Source organism: Ranitomeya imitator, chromosome 5 (assembly GCF_032444005.1).
Source record: "Ranitomeya imitator isolate aRanImi1 chromosome 5, aRanImi1.pri, whole genome shotgun sequence".
Lineage (NCBI taxonomy): Eukaryota > Metazoa > Chordata > Amphibia > Anura > Dendrobatidae > Ranitomeya > Ranitomeya imitator.
In genome coordinates, this window is record NC_091286.1 from 707,132,775 (window position 1) to 707,153,642 (window position 20,868).

A 20,868-nucleotide genomic window follows, 5' to 3' on the forward strand; every position below is an offset into this window, starting at 1 on the left:
CGAAGGTCCACATATTCAGCATCGTCTGCATCATGTCTTTACGGTATGGTCAAAATTTAGATCCCTGCTCACCCGGTGCTTGTCCATGGAGCTTACCGGTCATGTCATCATCTACATCTGGAATTCTCTCCTTAGTGGGTTCCATGCAATGACGGATGCTGTCCACTGTCCATAGTCTTGGGGGGTCCTCATATTCTCAGCGTGGAGAACGAATAGTGGGTGCAAACAGCAGCTATCTGCTCATAGATCTCAGTCCAACCAGATAATGTGCTATTACTGTGACTCTGGGAATATTGGCCTCCTGGATAACGAGATCCAGCTTCATTTATGGTAATGGTCCCTTTTTAATTATTCCGTGAACTCAGCTCAGTGGATTGTAATTTATAGGCAACAATTTCTACAATGTTATGGCTAGGCATGACAATATGACTTCACTTCCACATCTTGTCTGCAGCAAAATTCAGATTAAATGTTGAATTTGCTGCAGGTTTTTCTTCAGATTTGCCACAGATTTTGCCTGAAGTACTGCAAAGAGTGAAAAATGCATAAAGATTTAGAAATATGCACCGCTGGTCAATTGCTGTGCAAAAAAAAAGGCAAGCAGATCGTTTGAAACTTTATTTCGTCGCTGGATCTCCCGCTGACATCGCTGAATCGGCGTGTGTGACGCCGATTCAGCGATGGCTTCACTGGTAACCAGGGTAAATATCGGGTTACTAAGCGCAGGGCCGCGCTTAGTAACCCAATGTTTACCCTGGTTACCAATGTAAAAGTTAAAAAAAAACACACTACATACTTACATTCCTGTCGCGTCCCCCGGCCTCAGCTTCCCTGCCCTGTGTAAGCGCGCTTGCCGGAAAGCAGAGCGGTGACGTCACCGCTGTGCTCTGCTTTACGGCCGGCCGGCGCTGACACTGGGGGACACAGGGAAGCTGACGCTGAGTAACGTAACAGGAATGTAAGTATGTAGTGGTTTTTTTTTACTTTTACATTGGTAACCAGGGTAAACATTGGGTTACTAAGCACGGCCCTGCGCTTAGTAACCCGATATTTACCCTGGTTACCAGTGAAGACATCGCTGGATCGGTGTCACACACGCCGATTCAGCGATGTCAGCGGGAGATCCAGCGACGAAATAAAGTTCTGGACTTTCCCCAGCGACCAATGATCTCCCAGCAGGGGCCTGATCGTTGGTCGCTGTCACACATAACGATTTCGTTAACAATATCGTTGCTACGTTACAAAAAGCAACAATATCGTTATGTGTGACGGTACATTAACTGTTGTAGGCCACAAAGTAGATAATATAGCATAGAACACAGGTCAATGCATTATAAGAACACAAGGTCTTCAGAAGGGGAGCCGACAGCGTTCCAGTCCTTACATGACCACAAACTGATCCGCGCTTAATTTCTGCTAAGTATTGTATGCCATTACTCCATGCATCACATTTATAACTCACATCATCCTCTCTCCTCTCCTCAGACCCGTGCCCCTGTATTACAGGTATCTTCTCACTTTCTTTTTCGCCATTGAGGAAATTAATCAAGATCAGACAATTTTACCCAATGTCTCACTGGGATATCACGTCTACGACTCGTGTGCTGATAACAAGAAAGCTGTGAAAAGTGTCCTACAGATTCTATCAGGACCCAAGATGACCGTCCCAAATTACTCCTGCACCGGACGGAGGAACGTAGCTGGTTTTATCGGAGATCAGGGCTCCTCAACTACAGTGTCCATGGCTCAGATCCTGGCATTGTACCGATACTCACAAGTAGGTGAAGTCCTTGTGTCCTTAACCTCACTGGAAAGCCAAGTTAGGATGCCTCTTTAGGTTTCAAGTGAGGCCGTACTGGGCCACCGGCCCTTCAAGAGGAGGCCGACATGACAAGGAGACGTGGGATAATAAGGAGCGTTTTGTGCAGAGGGTAAATAGGGGGTTAATGTGAATGCAGGGGTGATGAGGTCACTGATGGGGAGGGGACAGAGGGATTTGAAAAAGGCAGGCTTATAAAGGGGGGTAGCCATATCGGTGAGTCAACCAGTCAGGTACTCACCAGACAGAAACAGCTCCTAGCTCCTTCTTAGATGGCAGAAAGGAAGATAGAAGCCTTGCTTCAGACTCTGAGGGAGGCTGCGAGCACCCAGGGATCAGCATGGCTGAAAACCTCCATCAGCAGCCTACTTCAGGGGGCGGCGGCAGGAAGCTCTCAGGCTTCATCTGAAGGCAGACGGCCGGGGAGATCCAGGCCTCTGGCGCGCCTTAGCCCAGATGCCATCCACAGGGTCCAGCGCTGAATAAGGAGCCCCTTCGGAGACCCTCCGGTTCCTGATTCTGGCCACAGGCAGCTCGCGCCGCGCCAGAGAACCGGGAGGAATCCTGACAGACGGCGGGACCTGCAGCGGGGGGAAGCGTCCGCTTCCCCTACGGCGGTGAGTGCACCACAGCGGGAGTCGGGACCAGGGTCGGTGGGCACTTGTGTGGCGGCAAGGCCTGCTCAGCGAGGACGTGAGCAGGAGACTGGGAGGAGGTGGCCTTACCAATCAGCCCCTCAGCGTGGGAGCCATAGCGGGCGGCAGCCGGCCGGCCCAGGCAGGAGAGCGTGGTCAGCGACGGTGCCTCATGGCAGACAGCGGTACAGCGCAGGCCGTGGTGGGGTCGGCTCCCATGGCCTTCCTGAGAGGCGCACAGCAAGCAGCAGACGCGGGCAATGGTCTGGAATCACCTGCACAAGCACGGGGAGGCTCACACACGCCAGCACACAGGGTGACAGAAGTCACTAGCAGCGCAGCATCAGCCACATGGGTCCCTGGTCAGGCAGCCACAGCACCAGCTGAAAACGTCCGGCAGCCGGGATTTAAGGTTGACCCAGTGGCTACAGCAGGAGCAGAAGACCAATCCACGAGTGTGACTGGACGGCTACAACAGGATGCAGGATCTACGGCTGGTGGGGTCACAGCACCCAGGCAGCCAGGTGTGTTGTGAATTCCGCTCTTGGGCTCCCTCCGGTGGTTGTAAGTGGCATTTTTGTGAGTTCTGCTCTTGGGCTCCCTCCTGTGGTTTCAAGTGGTATGGCTGCTCCTTGGAGTTAGCTGTCAGCAGCTGCTTTCACTGATCGTCTTTTCGGCTCGGCTATTTATGCCTGGCTCTTTCTTCAGCCAGTGCCACTTGTAAATGGTTCTTGGTTGGATTCACATCTCTTTGGATTTCCCTGATATCCTGACCAGTTCAGCAAAGCTAAGTTCTTGCTTGCTCTTTTCTGTTCACAGATTGTGGACTTATCCGTTCTGTGCTTTCTATGTTTGTCCAGCGTTATCAGTATGAATTAATTCTTTCTTGCTGGAAGCTCTGGGAAGCAGATTTACCCTCCACACCTTTAGTCAGGTGTGGAGATTTTTAGTAAACTCTGCGTGGATTTTTGTAGTGTTTTATACTGACCGCACAGTATTCCATCCTTTCCTATCTATCAAGCTAGACTGGCCTCCTGTGCTCATCCTGGTTTCATTCTGTGTATGTCTTTTCCCTCTCCACTCACAGTCATTATTTGTGGGGGGCTAATCTATCCTTTGGGGATTTTCTCTGAGGCAAGATAGTTTTCCTGCTTCTATCTTTAGGGGTAGTTAGCTCTTAGGCGGTGACGAGATGCCTAGGGAGAGTTAGGAGCATCCCACGGCTACTTCTAGTGTTGTGTTGAGCTTAGGGACTGCGGTCAGTACAGTTACCACTTCCTTCAGAGCTCGCTCCATGTTGCTCCTAAACCACCGTATCATAACACAGGTGAGAGTGAGCATAATTTTCCTATTAATCCATGCTTTCCGGTAATTGAGAGTACGGGGCGCGAGTTGGTGTCTGGGGGGGTGAGCGGGGGCATGGGTTTATTGTTACACGGCCTTAGGGACTTAGTCTTTTTACTGGGGTCTGGGGGAGGTGCGAGGGTAGCTCCTCCGGTGGCAGCTTGGCTGGGGAATTCAGGGCTGTGATGCAATGTGGCTTGTGATGCTGGCAGGGCCCAGTCCATGACAGGAGGGGGAGGGGTAAGCATCAAAGAAAAATAGTAGGGCCGCACCCTATAGTTACATCGTCTCTATGACATCGGGGCGCACGTCCTCACCAGGGGGTCCATCCCAGATACGAGGTCCAGATCAAATTAAAGAAAGGGACAGCGCCACACCAGGAAGTGAAAAAGCAGCTCACATTTTATTCTGCCTACTGCGGCAACGTTTTGGTCCAAAGACCTTTTTCACTTCCTGGTGTGGCGCTGTCCCTTTCTTTAATTTGGATCAGGAGGGGGAGGGGTGTCCGGAGGCAACATAGTTATGGATGACGCGGCCAGTACTAGTTGTAGTACAGGGGCGGGTGGCGAAAAAGAAAAAGAGGACACGGTGCGCCTAGACGATGTTGCAAAAGGCGAAGTATATTTATGCTTCGAAGGGCCATTAAGGGCTCATTTAAAAAATGAAGTGAGAAAAAATATGGAAAGGGGAATATATAGAGATTTTTTCCTTGTTGCCGTTAGAGCGTTTCAACGTGGATAGGGTGAGGAGGGAAGATAATAAAAAAGAAGATGAAGAAAGGAGGAGGTACCGGTTAATCCCGAGAACTTTCTCAAATTGGTTGCAAGCATTCGCCATTTTGGCAAGTGTAATTGGTGAGAAGGCGCCCGAAAATTGTTCAGGCCTGTTTTGTTATATGGATGCAATTGGTGAGGCGTACAGGGTTTATGGGGGGCAAGGCTGGTTAAGATACGACGAACAGTTTCGTCAACAGAAAGCAGTGAGACCTAGCATTAGATGGGACCATAATGACATTGCATTATGGATGAGGGTGATGATTCCTTCTAGGTCAGGTCAGCCTTTTCAGGGGGGGCACTGAGGGTTCGAGACAGTCAGGACACTCAGTAGCTATGCAAAAAGGACTGTGTTTCTCTTTTAATGAAGGGAACTGTAGATTTGGGGGAAAATGTAAGTTCAGGCACGAATGCTCATCTTGTGGAGGAACGCGTGGGGCCTCAAAATGTTTTCGGGGAAACAAGCAGAAGGGAAGTGATACTTTTGAAAAAAAGGGGTGACTCCGGTTCGACTGGAAGAGATGGAACCTTATCTAAATAGGTACCCTGATTTAACGGTGGCACGGTTGTTGAGGGATGGTTTTAAGGACGGCTTTAGGATCCCATTTCTTGATCAAGAAGTTAGGTTGTCAAACAAGAATTTAAAATCGGCTCTGCAGTTTTCGGATGTGGTTTCAGAGAAGTTAAAAAAGGAGGTCAGCTTGGGCAGGAGGCCGGCCCCTTCAAATCGCCCCCCTTCAGTAACCTGAGGGTCTCACCACTTGGGGTTGTTCCGAAAAAAATGAGCCCAATAAATTTAGACTCATTCACCATTTATCATTCCCAAAAGGATCATCAGTGAATGACGGGATTGATCCTCAGATTTGTTGGGTTTTGTACACGTCATTCGACGCGGCTGTAGACTGGGTGAGACTGTGTGGAAAAGGAGCATTGCAAGCTAAAACAGACATTGGAGCAGCAATTCGTTTATTACCAGTGCACCCTGAGAGCATGCATTTGTTGGGTTGTTTTTGGGATAAGGGATATTTTGTTGACCGTTGTCTTCCCATGGATTGTTCACTTTCGTGTGCATACTTCGAGACTTTTAGTACGTTCTTAGAATGGGTGGTTAAAGATGTTTCGTGTTTGAATTCTTGTATCCATTATCTCGACGACTTCCTATTTATTGGTCCAGCTCAGGCAGCTGACTGTTCGATTTTACTGCATACCAGGGAAAGAATGGCTCAGAAATTTGGGATTCCCCTAGCGGCTGACAAGACCGTTGGGCCGGTGGTTTCACTCAGTTTTTTAGGGATCGAGATTGACACAATGGCCATGGAGTGCAGATTGCACGAAGAAAAGGTGACGGCCTTGAAGGCCGAAGTGGAGAGAGCAGCGAGTGCACGAAAATTAACTTTGAAGGAGGTACAGTCGTTATTAGGCAAACTAAATTTTGCGTGCAGGATTTTGCCGATGGGTCGTGTTTTTTGTCGACGGCTATCGTTGGCGACGTCGGGGGTAAAGTCCCCTATGCATTTTATCAGTTTGAAAAAGGAGATGAGAGATTATTTAAAAGTGTGGGAATGGTTTTTGGAGAATTATAATGGTCTTTCAATCTGGATTCGCCCAATTGTGGATGCTGACGTTTTGGGTCTGTTCATTAAGGTTGACAAAAGCCGCGGTTTTGGTTTGTATTTTCGCGGTGATTCAATGGTGACTATGTGGCCTCAGTCATGGACTGATCTGGGTTTGGCATCAAACGGCATTTTGATTCAGTTGTTTCCATTAATGGTAGCACTGGTTCGGTGGGGAGAAATGGTTCAAAACAGAAAAATCTGTTTTCTTTGTGAGCATGCAGGTGCAGTTGTGGCAATAAATACTCTGTCGGCGGCATCACCGCCAGTCGTGAGAGTACTGCGGCACATGGTGTTCTTAGGTTTGAAATTTCACTTATGGATCGTAGCGGACGTTGGTTGTGGCTCTTCTAACTCTGTTGCTGATCTTTTTTATTCACAGTGGGAACGACATTCGGAGTCGGACTCGCGGGGCACGGAGTGTCCAGCGGAATTATGGAACCTGCCTTGCGGACCGTGAGGCATCTTTTTTTCTAAGTCACTGTCAGACAGGTCTTGGAGGCAGTACGGCTAAGCATGGAATATTTGGGAGGCTTGGAGGGCATCAATCAGCACTGATATTGAGGATGAGAGTAAATTGTTGTTGTTGGGTCATGGCTGGGAGTCCAGCTGGTCAGGGTCAAAAGTGGAAAAGTTTGTGGCGGGGTTATCGTTTGGCTTTAAAGTCAGAGAAGTGTCAGATGTAACCAAATCCTTTTTGGTGCAGCAAGTGGTAAGAGGTATAAAGAGAGGTAAGAGGTCAGTAGACGACAGGCGGCCTGTTTCGTATGAAGTGTTGCTAGTTATTGGACAAAAATTATCGGTCATATGCTCTTCTGCTTGGGAAATCAATTTGTTTAATGCCGCATTTTCTTTGGCGTTTTTTGGCGCTTTCCGCTTAGGAGAGCTAATTAGTCCATCCTGGTCCATAAATGGGGGCTTGTTGAGAGAAGACGTGGATGTCTACGATGTTAGGTTGGTAGTGTTCTTTCGCTCCTCAAAAACAAATGTGAGTGGTAGAGGTTGTAAGGTGGTATTGTTCGAGGTTCGTGGTTCCCCTTATGTCCGGTGTTTTGTTTAAAACATTTTATGAAGCGCGGGAGGTCATTAAGCGAACCGTTGTTGGTTCATGACGACGGTTCTTTTTTGTCTAGGTTTCAATTTATAATGGTTTTCAGATGTTGTTTGAAGGAGGGGGGTTTACCAGCCACTGAATATAATGGCCATTCTTTCAGGATCGGGGCAGCAACAGAAGCTGCTAGGTTGGGTTTACAGGAGGATGTGATAAAGAAAATTGGATGCTGGGAATCTGAGAGATTCAGGTCTTATGTCTGGCCAAACCTGATTTGAGTTGTTTGCCTTCCCTCCCTTTTCTGTTTCAGACCATCATCAACGGTTAATTTGGATTATGGGACACTCGTTCGTCTTCTGGGCAGCACTGAGGGCAGCGGTGCGCCCGTCGGGACGCCAATTGGGCTTTCTGCAGGAATCGGCAACCTTACGGTGGATTGGTAAAAGAGAGATGGTTTGGGGTCAGTTTTTTGCCCGAATTTCACCGTTTTGTTCGTTTGGATCGGGTTCCTGACATAATTGTCATGCATTTAGGAGGGAATGATCTAGCTAAGAGGCCTTGCAGAGAGTTGATAAGAGAAATCAAGTTTGACATGCTGAGGTTGTGGGCGATGTTTACTAGAGTGGTGGTAGTTTGGTCCGATATTATCCCGAGGAAGGTCTGGCGTGGTGCAAGATCAGTTGCGGGGGTGAAAAAAGCGAGGATTAAGTTGAATAAAGCGGTTTCTCATTATATGGGAAGGAATGGCGCGGTGGTAGTTAGGCATGTGGATCTGGAATCCGGCGAGGGAGATTATTGGAGAGCGGACGGCGTACATTTGAATGCAGTGGGCATGGATATGTGGTGCTTGGCCATTCAGGAAGGCATCGAGACAGCTTTAAAAGTGTGGGGGGACATGAATGTTTAAGAGGTCAGAACATTCATGTTGGTGGCATAGGGGGAAGGTCCTCGAAGTTGATGGAAATGGTGGATTGGTAGGGGGGGGACCTCACGAGGTCCTGGACTCCCCTAAGGAATTTCGGTTGGACAGGGTCTGTTCAATCCTATGGAAGGGTTAATCAAGGGACCCGTCAATTGTTTAGTGGTTCGGACAGGTTGGTTATCATCTGCCCCCGAGCTGGTGCTTAACGGCTGGGGGTAAGACTTTCCTGGGGCCACGGTGGGCTGTTGGATACTTACGATTAGGCGTTTGGGGCTTCGAGGACCACGCCCCCCCTTTTGGACTTTATTGTTAAATCGTTTTGTTAAATGTTAATAAAATTTAATCCAATTTCAGTGTAAAGTTTTTTATTCAACAATGGTCACCGCAACAGGTACTTGAAAAAGAGTTTGGAGAAAGGGGGTTGGTTGGCGAGAAGGTTAAGTTAACATCTAAGCTACTGTGACTCACGGATACCCTAATGTCATGTAATGTGGTACAGGGAGGTATCTGTGGTTGAGGTACTTGTTTTTCACGCCCAGTGCGCTAGATGAAGATGGGGATCCTGGCTGGGTGTGTGGACTTTGTCAATGGGGGTACTATGCCCTTGCAAGCCACATGATGCCTGTGATTTGGGTTGTCCAGGACCAGATGGTGAGAAGTTCAATGAGTGAGACCACCAGTGAATAATAAGCAGTTTTTACTGAACAGTAACTTGGAGGGAATTATGCACAATTGATAGCTGGTGCGTAATCTTCACAAACATCTTTTACAACTTGGAACAGCTTCACACATGGTCTCTCTACCTCTTCCAGGCTTACTTGCTTCTGTCCTCAGATTTTTCAGCCTTCACCACAACCCAGCATGGTACTACAGTTCAGTAAGTGAGAGTCCTGTCCTAAACCCACGGTTACCTCTCTAATTTGAAAGCTCAGGGCCTTACTGCTAGGGGTCCAGTCCCAGAACCCACCTCCAGTGCATCACTCTGTCTTCGTGTCATTATCCCCTTAACCCCCAAGGGTGGTTTGCACGGTAATGACTGGGCCAATTTTTACAATTCTGACCACTGTCCTTTTATGAGGTTATAACTCTGGAACGCTTTAATGGATCCTGATGATTCTGACTTTGCTTTCTCGTGATATATTGTACTTCATGAAAGTGGTAAAATTTCTTTGATATAACCTGCGTTTAATTGTGAAAAAAACGGAAATTTGGCAAAAATTTTGCAAATGTTGTAATTTTCCAACTTTGAATTTTTATGCCCTTAAATCACAGAGATATGTCACACAAAATACTTAATAAGTAACATTTCCCACATGTCTACTTTACATCAGCACAATTTTGGAACCACATTTTTTTGTGTTAGGGAGTTATAAGGGTTAAAAGTTGACCAGCAATTTCTCATTTTTACAACACCATTTTTTTTTTAGGGACCACATCAAATTTGAAGTCACTTTGAGGTCTATATGATAGAAAATACCCATGTGTGACACCATTCTAAAAACTGCACCCCTCAAGGTGCTCAAAACCATATTCAAGAAGTTTATTAACCCTTCAGGTGTATCACAGGAATTTTTGGAATGTTTAAAAAAAATGAACATTTAACTTTTTTTCACAAAAAATTTAATTCAGCTCCAATTTGCTTTATTTTACCAAGGGTAACAGGAGAAATTGGACCCCAAAGGTTGTTGTACAATTTGTCACCGATACCCCATATGTGGGGGTAAACCACTGTTTGGGCGCATGGCAGAGCTCGGAAGGGAAGGAGCGCCATTTGACTTTTCAATGCAAAATTGAACTGAAATTGAGATAAGACCGCATGTTGCATTTGGAGAGACACTGATGTGCCTAAACAGTGAAAAAAAACAAAAATGACAGCATTTTGGAAAGTAGACCCCCTAAGAAACTTATCTAGAGGTGTGGTGAGCACTTTGACCCACCGAGAGCTTCACAGAAGTTTATAATGCCGTGCCGTAAAAATAAAAAATCATATTTTTTCACAAAATTATATTTCACCCCCAATTTTTTATTTTCCCAAGGGTAACAGAAGAAATTGGACCCCAAAGGTTGTTGTGCAATTTGTCCTGAGTACGCTGATACCCCATATGTGGGGGTAAACCACTGTTTGGGCGCATGACAGAGCTCGGAAGGGAAGGAGCGCCATTTGACTTTTCAATGCAAAATTGACTGGAATTGAGATAGGACACCATGTCGCGTTTGGAGAGCCCCTGATGTGCCTAAACATTGACACCCCCCACAAGTGACAGCATTTTGGAAAGAAGACCCCCTAAGGAACTTATCTAGATGTGTTGTGAGAACTTTGAACCTCCATTTGCTTCACTACAGTTTATAAGGCAGAGCCGTGAAAATAAAAATTCTTTTTTTTTCAACAAAAATTATTTTTAGCCCCCAGTTTAGTATTTTTTCAAGGGTAACAGGAAAAATTTGACCCCAAAAGTTGTTGTCCAATTTGTCCTGAGTACGCTGATACCCCATATGTGGGGGGGAACCACCGTTTGGGCACATGGGAGGGCTCGGAAGGGAAGGAGCGCCGTTTGGAATGCAGACTTAGATGCATTGGTCTGCAGGCATCACGTTGCATTTGCAGAGCCTCTGATGTACCTAAACAGTAGAAACCCCCCACAAGTGACCCCATTTTAGAAACTTGATCCCCCAAGGAACTTATCTAGATGTGTTGTGAGAACTTTGAACCCCCAAGTGTTTCACTACAGTTTATAACGCAGAGCCGTGAAAATAAAACAATCCTTTTTTTCCACAAAAACTATATTTTAGCCCCCAGTTTTGTATTTTCCCAAGGGTAAAATGAGAAATTGAACCCCAAAAGTTGTTGTCCAATTTGTCCTGAGTACGCTGATACCCCACATTATGGTGTAAACCCCTGTTTGGGCACACGGGAGAGCTCGGAAGGGAAGGAGCACTGTTTTACTTTTTCAACGCAGAATTGGCTGGAATTGAGATCGGACACCATGTCGCATTTGGAGAGCCCCTGATGTGCCTAAACAGTGGAAACCCCCCAATTCTAACTGAAACCCTAATCCAAACACACCCCTAACCCTAATCCCAAACCTAACCATAACCCTAACTACACCCCTTACCCTAATCCCAACCGTAAATGTAGCCCAAACCCTAACTGTAGCCCCAACCTAACCCTAACCCTAATGGGAAAATGGAAATAAATAATTTTTTTTAATTTTATTATTTTTCCCTAATTAAAGGGTGATGAAGGGCGGTTTGATTTACTTTTATAGCGGGTTTTTTGGCGGATTTTTATGATTGGCAGCTATCACACACTAAAAGACGCTTTTTATTGCAAAAAATAGTTTTTGCGTCTCCACATTTTGAGAGCTATAACTTTTCCATATTTTGGTCCAGAGTCATGTGAGGTCTTGTTTTTTGCGGGATGAGTTGACATTTTTATTGGTAACATTTTTCGGGCAAGTGACATTTTTTGATCGCTTTTTATTCCGATTTTTGTGAGGCAGAATGACCAAAAACCAGCTATTCATGAATTTCTTTTGGGGGAGGCGTTTATACCATTCCGCGTTTGGTAAAATGGATAAAGCACTTTTATTCTTCGGGTCAGTACGATTACAGCGATACCTCATTTATATCATTTTTTTATGTTTTGGTGCTCTTATACGATGAAAACTATTTTATATAAAAATAATTATTTTTGCATCGCTTTATTCTGAGGACTATAACTTTTTTATTTTTCACTGATGTTGCTGTATGGCAGCTCGTTTTTTGCGGGACAAGATGACGTTTTCAGCGGTACCATGGTTATTTATATCCGTCTTTTTGATCACGTGTTATTCCACTTTTTGTTTGGCAGTATGATAATAAAGCGTTGTTTTTTGCCTTGCTTTTTTTTACGGTGTTCACTGAAGGGGTTAACTAGTGGGACAGTTTTATAGGTCGGGTCATTACGATACGGCGATACTAATTTTGTGTACTATTATTGTTTTTTGTTTTTTTTTATTTAGGTAAAGAAATGTATTTATTGGAGCAATATTTTTTTTTCTTTATTTAGGATTTTTTTTTTTTTACACATGTAAATATATATTTTTTTAACTTTATAACATTGCTCCGGGGGGTGGGGGTGGGGAGGGGGATCACTATATATTATCAGATCACTGATCAGACACTTTGCAGTGCACTGTGTCGGATCAGCAATCTGACAGGCACTGCAGGGAGGCTTGCTGGCACCTGCTCTGAGCAGGCGCTTGCAAGCCACCTCCCTGCAGGACCCGAAAGGAGCCCCGTGGCCATTTTGGATCCGGGGCCTGCAGGGAGGAGGATGTAGGAGACCCTCTGAACAACGCGTTTTTCCGAGTGTCTCAGGGAAACACGCAGGGAGCCCCATCCCTGTGCGATGCTTCCCTATGCCGGAGGAACACTGCGATCATGCTTGATCGCAGTGTTCCGAGGGTTAATGTGCTGGGAGCGGTCCGCGACCGCTCCTGGTACATAGTGACGGATGTCAACTGTAATATTCCACTGACACCCGGTGGCGATCGGCCGCGTTCCCCCCGTGAGCGCGGCCTTTCGACTATGACGTACTATCCCGTCGATGGGAATTAAGTCCCTGGTCACCTCGACGGGATAGTACGTCATATGGGATTAAGGGGTTATAAAAGGCTGACTGGCACATCCAAAATAGTGTCAATAGCTGCATACCAGTAGGAGCTACCTCCATATTCAATATACATAAAAAGACTGCACTCTTTTGTGCTAAAGCATGTCAATGTGAAATATATGAAATATGAGTAGCAATATGGCTTCTGAATACTAAGAAAAAAATTAAACGCACATTATTTGACCAAATCATGCCTGCCCATCAACCAACGTCAAGAAGGTCTCAAAAAACTGATGGTTCCCTACGTGTATGAATACCTCTTTTATGCTGGTGTCTGATTTCCTGGGTGAATGTGGACACCTCTTTCAGCAAAGCCTGCATTTATGGGTAGGCAGGAACCTGCTGTAGTTAAAAACACCAAAGAGAATGAAGACTTTCTAGACAGAACAGAAGCATCTCTACTGGTCACAGAAGGTGCAAAAAGTGTCAGAGAACCTCCAAAAGCAGATGAGTGGAAGCATGTGACCAAAAGAAGCAAGAAGACCATGGAGAAATCACCAACCACACAACTGAAGAACCGATATCAAATCTTTGTAGAGGATGAAGATGGCACACCTAAGAATGAAGCAATACCAGCAAGCAAAAAAGAAAAGGGCACACAGCAACAAGTGACAGCAAAAAGTACAGCCAAGAAGCAACGAAGAGTGGTGGTGGTGGGAGACTCACTACTGAGAGGCACAGAAGCAGCCATCTGCAGACCGGACATAACTGCAAGAGAAGTATGCTGCCTTCCAGGTGCGATGATCAAGGATGTGACCGATAGGATACCAAAGCTCTTCAGCTCCAAGGACGTCCACCCATTTCTTCTGATACATGTTGGCACCAATGACACGGCAAGGAAGGACCTACCGACAATCTACAAGGACTTTGAAGAGTTGGGGAAGAAAGTAAAGGAACTGGATGCACAGGTAGTTTTTTCTTCTATCCTTCCAGTAGATGGGCATGGCACCAGGAGATGGAACAGGATCCTTGATGCAAACAACTGGCTAAGACGATGGTGCAGACAACAAGGATTTGGATTCCTGGACCACGGTGTGAATTACTGGTATGATGGACTCCTCGCCAGAGACGGACTACACCTCAACAAACCTGGGAAACACACATTCGCCAGAAGACTCGCTACACTCATCAGGAGGGCGTTAAACTAGAAGAAGAGGGGACGGGAAGAAAAACATTAGACTCGAACAAAGACAACCCAGGAAAACATACTCAGAAGGGAGGTAAGAACATTTCTAAAACAATCCACAGTGAGGAGATTGGAACAAAAAAAAATCCTCTAAACTGCATGCTCGCAAACGCCAGAAGCCTGACAAACAAGATGGAAGAACTAGAAGCAGAAATATCTACAGGTAACTTTGACATAGTGGGAATAACCGAGACATGGTTAGATGAAAGCTATGACTGGGCAGTTAACTTACAGGGTTACAGTCTGTTTAGAAAGGATCGTAAAAATCGGAGAGGAGGAGGGGTTTGTCTCTATGTAAAGTCTTGTCTAAAGTCCACTTTAAGGGAGGATATTAGCGAAGGGAATGAGGATGTCGAGTCCATATGGGTTGAATTTCATGGAGGGAAAAATGGTAACAAAATTCTCATTGGGGTCTGTTACAAACCCCCAAATATAACAGAAAGCATGGAAAGTCTACTTCTAAAGCAGATAGATGAAGCTGCAACCCATAATGAGGTCCTGGTTATGGGGGACTTTAACTACCCGGATATTAACTGGGAAACAGAAACCTGTGAAACCCATAAAGGCAACAGGTTTCTGCTAATAACCAAGAAAAATTATCTTTCACAATTGGTGCAGAATCCAACCAGAGGAGCAGCACTTTTAGACCTAATACTATCTAATAGACCTGACAGAATAACAAATCTGCAGGTGGTTGGGCATTTAGGAAATAGCGACCACAATATTGTGCAGTTTCACCTGTCTTTCACTAGGGGGACTTGTCAGGGAGTCACAAAAACATTGAACTTTAGGAAGGCAAAGTTTGAACAGCTTAGAGATGCCCTTAATCTGGTAGACTGGGACAATATCCTCAGAAATGAGAATACAGATAATAAATGGGAAATGTTTAAGAACATCCTAAATAGGCAGTGTAAGCGGTTTATACCTTGTGGGAATAAAAGGACTAGAAATAGGAAAAACCCAATGTGGCTAAACGAAGAAGTAAGACAGGCAATCAACAGTAAAAAGAAAGCATTTGCACTACTAAAGCAGGATGGCACCATTGAAGCTCTAAAAAACTATAGGGAGAAAAATACTTTATCTAAAAAACTAATTAAAGCTGCCAAAAAGGAAACAGAAAAGCACATTGCTAAGGAGAGTAAAACTAATCCCAAACTGTTCTTCAACTATATCAATAGTAAAAGAATAAAAACTGAAAATGTAGGCCCGTTAAAAAATAGTGAGGAAAGAATGGTTGTAGATGACGAGGAAAAAGCTAACATATTAAACACCTTCTTCTCCACGGTATTCACGGTGGAAAATGAAATGCTAGGTGAAATCCCAAGAAACAATGAAAACCCTATATTAAGGGTCACCAATCTAACCCAAGAAGAGGTGCGAAACCGGCTAAATAAGATTAAAATAGATAAATCTCCGGGTCCGGATGGCATACACCCACGAGTACTAAGAGAACTAAGTAATGTAATAGATAAACCATTATTTCTTATTTTTAGGGACTCTATAGCGACAGGGTCTGTTCCGCAGGACTGGCGCATAGCAAATGTGGTGCCAATATTCAAAAAGGGCTCTAAAAGTGAACCTGGAAATTATAGGCCAGTAAGTCTAACCTCTATTGTTGGTAAAATATTTGAAGGGTTTCTGAGGGATGTTATTCTGGATTATCTCAATGAGAATAACTGTTTAACTCCATATCAGCATGGGTTTATGAGAAATCGCTCCTGTCAAACCAATCTAATCAGTTTTTATGAAGAGGTAAGCTATAGACTGGACCACGGTGAGTCATTGGACGTGGTATATCTCGATTTTTCCAAAGCGTTTGATACCGTGCCGCACAAGAGGTTGGTACACAAAATGAGAATGCTTGGTCTGGGGGAAAATGTGTGTAAATGGGTTAGTAACTGGCTTAGGGATAGAAAGCAGAGGGTGGTTATAAATGGTATAGTCTCTAACTGGGTCGCTGTGACCAGTGGGGTACCGCAGGGGTCAGTATTGGGACCTGTTCTCTTCAACATATTCATTAATGATCTGGTAGAAGGTTTACACAGTAAAATATCGATATTTGCAGATGATACAAAACTATGTAAAGCAGTTAATACAAGAGAAGATAGTATTCTGCTACAGATGGATCTGGATAATTTGGAAACTTGGGCTGAAAGGTGGCAGATGAGGTTTAACAATGATAAATGTAAGGTTATACACATGGGAAGAGGGAATCAATATCACCATTACACACTGAACGGGAAACCACTGGGTAAATCTGACAGGGAGAAGGACTTGGGGATCCTAGTTAATGATAAACTTACCTGGAGCAGCCAGTGCCAGGCAGCAGCTGCCAAGGCAAACAGGATCATGGGGTGCATTAAAAGAGGTCTGGATACACATGATGAGAGCATTATACTGCCTCTGTACAAATCCCTAGTTAGACCGCACATGGAGTACTGTGTCCAGTTTTGGGCACCGGTGCTCAGGAAGGATATAATGGAACTAGAGAGAGTACAAAGGAGGGCAACAAAATTAATAAAGGGGATGGAAGAACTACAATACCCAGATAGATTAGCGAAATTAGGATTATTTAGTCTAGAAAAAAGACGACTGAGGGGCGATCTAATAACCATGTATAAGTATATAAGGGGACAATACAAATATCTCGCTGAGGATCTGTTTATACCAAGGAAGGTGACGGGCACAAGGGGGCATTCTTTGCGTCTGGAGGAGAGAAGGTTTTTCCACCAACATAGAAGAGGATTCTTTACTGTTAGGGCAGTGAGAATCTGGAATTGCTTGCCTGAGGAGGTGGTGATGGCGAACTCAGTCGAGGGGTTCAAGAGAGGCCTGGATGTCTTCCTGGAGCAGAACAATATTGTATCATACAATTATTAGGTTCTGTAAAAGGACGTAGATCTGGGGATTTATTATGATGAAATATAGGCTGAACTGGATGGACAAATGTCTTTTTTCGGCCTTACTAACTATGTTACTATGTTACTATGTTGAAGGGCAGAGTGCTCGGTCAGTAAGCTAACATGCAAATAACAAAAAAATGACTGGCACATCCAAACTAGTGTGAATAGGTGCATACCAGGAGCAGCTACCTCCATATACAATATACAAAAAAAGTCTGCACTCTATCATGCTAAAGCATGTTAGTATGAAATATATGATATATAAATAGCAATACAGCTTTTGAATATTAGGGGGAAAAAAGACGCTTTGCACAAAATTTGGCCAAATTATGTCTGCCCATCAATCAATGTCAAGGTGGTCTCAAAGACTGATGGCTCCCTATCTATATGAATACCTCTCTTATAGGCTGGTGTCTGAATTCCTGGGTGAATGTGGACACCTCTCTCAGCAATGCCTGTATTTATGGGTAGGTAGGAACCTGCTGTAATTCAAATCACCACAAGGTGAAGGGCGGAGTGCTCAGACAGAGAGCTAACATACAAGTGACCAAAAACTGACTGGCACATCTCAACTAGTGCGAATAGGTGCATACCAGGAGGAGCTACCTTCATATACAAGATACAAACAAAAGGCTGCACTCTATCATGCTAAAGTATGTCAATGTGAAATATATGAAATATAAATAGCAATATGGCTTCTGAATACTAGGAAAAAAATTAGATGCTTTGCACAAAATTTGGCCAAATCATGTCTGCCCATGAGTGTTGAGCGATACCTTCTGATATCCGGAAATATCAGATCGGATTGGATCGGACCGATACCCAAAAAATATCGGGTATCGCCGATTCCGATACCGGAAACCAATGCAAGTCAATGGGACACAAATATCGGAATTAAAATAAACCCTTTCTTTCCTTGTAGGTTAATTCTACATGAAGGAAAACAACTAAGAATAACGTAGAATGTATCAGGGGAGGTAGAGGAGACATTAAAGGCATAGAGGTTTAGCCAAATCAAATGGAATAGCAGGAATTAATTTTTTTTAAGACGTTTGGAGTAACAAAGATATTGACTATGTTAAGCTTTTTTATATTTTGTCAGATATTTATGTTTCACTACTTCCATGCTCTTCACCTTCTTTTTTACTTCTCCCACACTTTCTCCTTCATCAGCCTCAGCAGCAGCATCTTTTTCATCAACTTCTTCTTCACCTTATACATCTTCTTCTTCACCTTCTTCCTATTATTCTTTGTTTTACATTCTTCATATTCTTCTTATTCAACTATTATTCTTCATATTCTACCTCTTCATCTTCTTCATATTCTTCTTCTTCATCATATTCTTATTTATGACAGGCATTCCTGTAGTTGTTATCTATAAAAGTTTGAAGAGAACTATGATGCCATGGACTATAGCCCCCAACCTGGATCTGCCCCATCCACCTCCCCTATGCCATGGACTATAGCCCCCACAATGGACCTGCCCCATCCACCTCCCCTATGCCATGGACTATAGCCCCCAACCTGAACCTGCCCCATCCACCTCCCCTATGCCATGGACTATAGCCCCCAACCTGGATCTGCCCCATCCACCTCCCCTATGCCATGGACTATAGCCCCCAACCTGGATCTGCCCCATCCACCTCCCCCCACAGCTCCTACCCAACATCCCCTCAGTCCCTATCCCTATTGCCTCTATACACTTGCTTTGGCAAAACTGATGTGTATTTGGTCCTGCCAATAAAGCTTCTTTGAATCTTGAATCTTGAATCTTGAAGATTACACCTTCCGTTCTGCCTGTCACAAAAGATGTACAACAGGATTTGTCCGCGTTCAGTTTGCCTGCAGCAGCAGGTTTTTTCCAGGAGCACCACGAGGAGGAACGGAATCACCCCCATACACTGCTTAGTCTTCTTCTGCTTATATTTAGATAATATTTTTTGCTCTGATTTTTAGTCTTATGCTTAATGTTCTTCTGCTTTTTGTTCTTCAGCTTCTTGTTCTTCTACTTCTTGGTCTTCTGTCTCTTGTTCTTCTGTATCTTGGAGGTTGTCGTCTTGTTATTTGTCCTTTTGGTCATCTTCTTCAGGGTCATCTTCTTGGTCTTCTTCGGGGTGGTCTCCAGGGTCATCGTCTCCAGGGTCATTGTCTCCGGGGTCATTGTCTCCGGGGTTGTTGTCTTCTTCGGGGTGGTCTCCAGGGTCGTCATCTCCGGGGTCGTCATCTCTGGGGTCGTCGTCTTCTTTGGGGTGGTCTTCAGGGTCATCATCTCCGGGGCCGTCGTCTCCGGGGTCGTCGTCTTTAGGGTGGTCGTCAGAGAGATCCAGAGTGATTACCAAAAACCATTTCAAAAAGCTTGAACTTGGAAATGTAGCAGAAGGTACAAGAAGGCTGAGGAACTGCCGAGAAACAGCTGACAGTACTGGAACCCAGATGGGTATCTGAAGGTACAAGAGCCAATGGAACTACCGAGGACCAGTTGACGGTACTGGAACTCGGTTACTAAGCAGGAGGTACCCATGCCAGAAAGCACTACCAAGGACCACCAGACGTTGGTGGAACTCGGATACCGAGAAGGAGGCACCTAAGCCAAAGGCTCTGCCTGGAACCAGCTGATGGTACTGGAACCCAGGGGGACCTATTCAAGATTGCCTTCTAAAGAACCAGCTAATGGTGCTGGAACTCAGATAGGCAGCAGAAGGTCCACATGATTAAAAAATTGCAAGGCCGCGAGCCGGCCAGAGTTACCGGAAAACCACAGTCCTACAGAGGGAGCTTGTCCTATTGGCACTACAGAATCAGCCTTGATTGCCAGTTCCCGCAGCCCACATAGGAAGCACCTAAACTGCAGACACCATAGAGTCGGCTAACCCGACCGCAACTCGACAGGACAACGTATTGGAGGCAAAGTGACCTTGACACTACCCGGAAACAGCTGGCATGCTGGAACCAGGTTGGGCAGAAGGAAGTACCCGTGTCAAAGACACTTCTGAGCAGCAACTGGCTGTGTTGGAGCCCAGGGATTACAGAAGAAACAGAGTGTAGGCTGAGTCCTAATTGGAGCAAGTTTAATATCTGTAGTAGTGTGAATGTGGAGGGAGCAGGAGAAATTGCTGCACACACAGCAGAGGATCAGCTGACGTTACTGAACCCCAATAACACTGGAGCATGTGTTGACTGTGCAGACGGCACTTCTGAGCAGCAACTGGCGGTGTTGGAGCCCAGGAATTACAGGAGAAACAGAGTGTAGACTGAGGTCTAATTGGAGCAAGTTTAATATCTGTAGTAGTGTGAATGTGGAGGGAGCAGGAGAAATTGCCGCACATACAGCAGGGGATCAGCTGACGTTACTGAACCCCAATAACACTGGAGCATGTGTTGACTGTGCAGACGGCACTTCTGAGCAGCAACTGGCGATGTTGGAGCCCAGGGATTAGAGGAGAAACAGAGTGTAGGCTGAGCCCTAATTGGAGCAACTTTAATATCGGTTGTAGTGTGAGTGTGGACGGAGCAGGAGAAATTGCCGGATACACAGCAGGGGATCAGCTGACATTACTGAACCCCAATAGCACTGGAGCATGTGTTGACTGTGCATACAGCACTTCTGAGCAGCAACTGGCAGTGTTGAAGCCCAGGGTCAATGCTAGAAACAGAGTGTAGGCTGAGGCCTATTTGGAGCAAGTTTAATATCTTCTGTTGTAGTGTGAATGTGGAGGAAGCAGGAGATATTGCCGCACACACAGCAGGGGATCAGCTGATGTTACTGAACCCTAATAACACGGCAGCAAGTGTTGACTGTGCAGATGGCACTTCTGAGCAGCAACTGGCAGTGTTGGAGCCCAGGGTCAATGCTAGAAACAGAGTGTAGGCTGATGCCTAATTGGAGCAAGTTTAATATCTGTTGTAGTGTGAGTGTGGATGGAGCAGGAGAAATTTCCGGATACACAGCAGGGGATCAGCTGACATTA

The 20,868-nt window shown here is 45.2% G+C and overlaps 1 protein-coding gene across 1 annotated transcript in view; it reads left to right on the forward strand.

Annotated features, from left to right (window-relative positions):
- Positions 1-20,868, forward strand: part of LOC138637969 (vomeronasal type-2 receptor 26-like) — a 55,119-nt gene that overhangs the window by 11,485 nt on the left and 22,766 nt on the right. The window contains exon 4 of the mRNA XM_069726890.1: positions 1,486-1,777. Coding sequence (XP_069582991.1) covers positions 1,486-1,777 — 292 coding nt within the window. The remainder of the gene's footprint in view (positions 1-1,485; positions 1,778-20,868) is intronic.